Raw genomic sequence first — 2,565 nt, 5'->3', positions numbered from 1 at the left:
TCATTTCAATGTCGCCATCGCTGCTTGGGTCACCGCCCAAGCACGTCTCAAGCTGTACGAGACCCTTGCCCTGGTTGGCCGCAGGGTCTTGTACTTTGACACGGACAGCGTCATTTACATTTATCGACCCCACGACGCGAATCCAGAGCTGGGCCATTCGTTGGGTGAGTTTACAGATGAACTGGACGGAAACACCATCAAGACCTTTGTGTCAGGAGGCCCCAAAAACTATGGCTATGAGTTAATGAACCCCAGATCCGATGGAACGTGCACGACCTGCAAAGTGCGAGGGTTCACTTTGAATTACCGAAACCAACAACATCTCCACTTTGACACCATGAAAGGACTGATACTGGGACAACGGCCTGGGAAAGAAGGGGGGAAAATCAGTTTGGATTACCCTCATCAGATCATTCGTAAAGGACCTCGGCACGAAAACGCTCTTGTGACCCGACCCACTCGAAAAGACTATCTTACCATGTACGACAAGCAACGTCTCGTCTACGATGAAACCACAGGGCTGCCTGTAGACACGCTGCCCTTTGGGTACAGAGACGACTTTCTATTATTTTTTCATGACAGCAGATCGAAACTGAATCGACATTGACCCCTACAGAAAAAACGGATCGAAATCGGACCAATCAGAAGCCTGGGTTGTCGACCAATCAGAGGCCGCTCGGGCCATGGTGGGCTCTGATTGGTCGAACCGAGGTTGTGCTTTCTCTCTCACGCTACAAGCCTAACCCTATGGAAAAGAAACACAAGGGTCGGTCCAGTTTGGAAAAATTGAGACTCAGACCACACACCGGAACGGGCCAATCAGAAACCAGGACCTCCGTGGCTTTTAATACGACCAACACTCTCCGGTCATCACTTTTCACTGAACGGACCAAGCAACAACATCGTCCCTCTGATTGATGATCCTCACGTTGTGTTGGTTGTTGGCGTTTTATCTGGAAGAAACACGTGTTTGGAGAGAGTACCATCAAGTGTTGACACACATCCGTGAAGACTTGGAAAGAAAAAACAACGAACAGAAAATCCAGACAACATCATGTCGAAACGGTTGAATGCCAAGACACGGAGCGACATGGGTGGTAAAAGAAGCAGGGGAGATGAGAACGTTGACATGACTGCTGAACTGTGGGGTGAAGTGTACGACATGTTGTGTGGCAAGATAAAGGCCGACGACGTGTACGCCAAGATACGTTCAAAGATGAGGAAGCTGACTGAACCCAAGAAAGTAGCACCGAAGAAGACGATAAAGAAGATCCAGAAGAAAAAACCCAGCAAACCAGCAGCAGCAGCAGCATCCACCACCACCACCACAGCAGCTGTTGTCACCACAGCAGCAGCAACACCCACCACCACCACCACCCTCACAACAGCACCAGTCACCACCACTACAGCAGCAACAACAGCAGCGGCAACAGACACCGAAACGACATCCTTTTTGAAACCTGCAACACCTGCAACATCTGCAAAAAGACGATCACGGAAGAAATTATCTCTGAAGATCTCTCCTCAAGAACAGCTGTAAGTACCATGCTCTTCTTTGTCTCAGTCATTCTTGATGTGACGATGATGTTGATGTTGATGCCGATGTTGATGATGAATATGCCTATTCATATGATTGACTCTGTCCTATGATTGACAGGACCCCTGATGTCAGTTCAGCCCAGTCGGTGCTAGAACAGTGGTGGGAACAAACCCCTCGGGAGCCTACCTATTCACCGAATGCACCTGTGACGATGATGACGGGTGACAGTGATGATCATGAAGCGCTCAAGCTGGCAACTCTCCCTTCCATGGAATCTGGACACCCACCCCCTGCTTGATGCTTCTTGGTCACCAGCATCACCGGAAGATGTTCATGTCTTCTCCTCAGGTTTGCCCATGGTTTGCGACGATGACAACGTTGACCAGGATCCTTATGGAGAAGCTCAACTCACTCCCCTACAACGTGAATGTAGTGTTTGCCGACACAACAACATGTTAAGATACATCAGCTGCAACAGCGGGCAAGTGATGTGTCATGTCTGTTGTCTGGAGGCCATAGACTGTACTTGTTTTACTGATGGACCTCTCGCATGTTCGGGACCTGTTTGGGACAGTATGATGGAGGGTCACATCTTATGGTGATCCTCATCTTCACTCGAAGAGCTTTACAACACGTAAGCTGCAACAGTGGTCAAGTGATGTGTCATGTCTGTTTCAGGGAAGCCATAGACTGTACTGATGGGCCTCTCACATGTTTGATGGAGGACCACATCTTATGGGATTGAAGATAGAAGAGCTTGAAGATGAAAGAGGAAAACGTTGTCGCGTTATTGTTGTTGTAGGAACATGCAAAGCACTCCCTCCTCCATTGTCTTTTCGTATTTCCAATGTATCTGGTTGTGATTGTTCATTATTAAACAGTGATTGATTGAACTGACTCTTTGTGTCTTGATTGATCTCAACTCCAATAGAGTGCCAAACCAAGGGTAGAGGTTGAGTTGAGATGTCGTCTACGTTGTCTGTCTGTCTGTCTGTCTGTGCACACCAAAGTGTAAAAGAGAACGA

The 2,565-nt window shown here is 48.2% G+C and overlaps 1 protein-coding gene across 1 annotated transcript; it reads left to right on the top strand.

Annotated features, from left to right (window-relative positions):
- The first annotated feature begins 1,054 nt into the window (after positions 1-1,054).
- Positions 1,055-1,838, top strand: LOC125383508 (integumentary mucin A.1-like). The gene is made up of 2 exons (XM_048401830.1): positions 1,055-1,536; positions 1,658-1,838. The coding sequence occupies exons 1-2, from the start codon at positions 1,055-1,057 to the stop codon at positions 1,836-1,838; spliced, it is 663 nt and encodes a 220-aa protein (XP_048257787.1).
- Positions 1,839-2,565: the final 727 nt, after the last annotated feature.

Source organism: Haliotis rufescens, unplaced genomic scaffold (assembly GCF_023055435.1).
Source record: "Haliotis rufescens isolate VD_foot unplaced genomic scaffold, xgHalRufe1.0.p SCAF_24, whole genome shotgun sequence".
Lineage (NCBI taxonomy): Eukaryota > Metazoa > Mollusca > Gastropoda > Lepetellida > Haliotidae > Haliotis > Haliotis rufescens.
The sequence above is the reverse complement of the archived record's forward strand: the minus strand, read 5'-3'. Positions and strand labels throughout refer to the sequence as shown.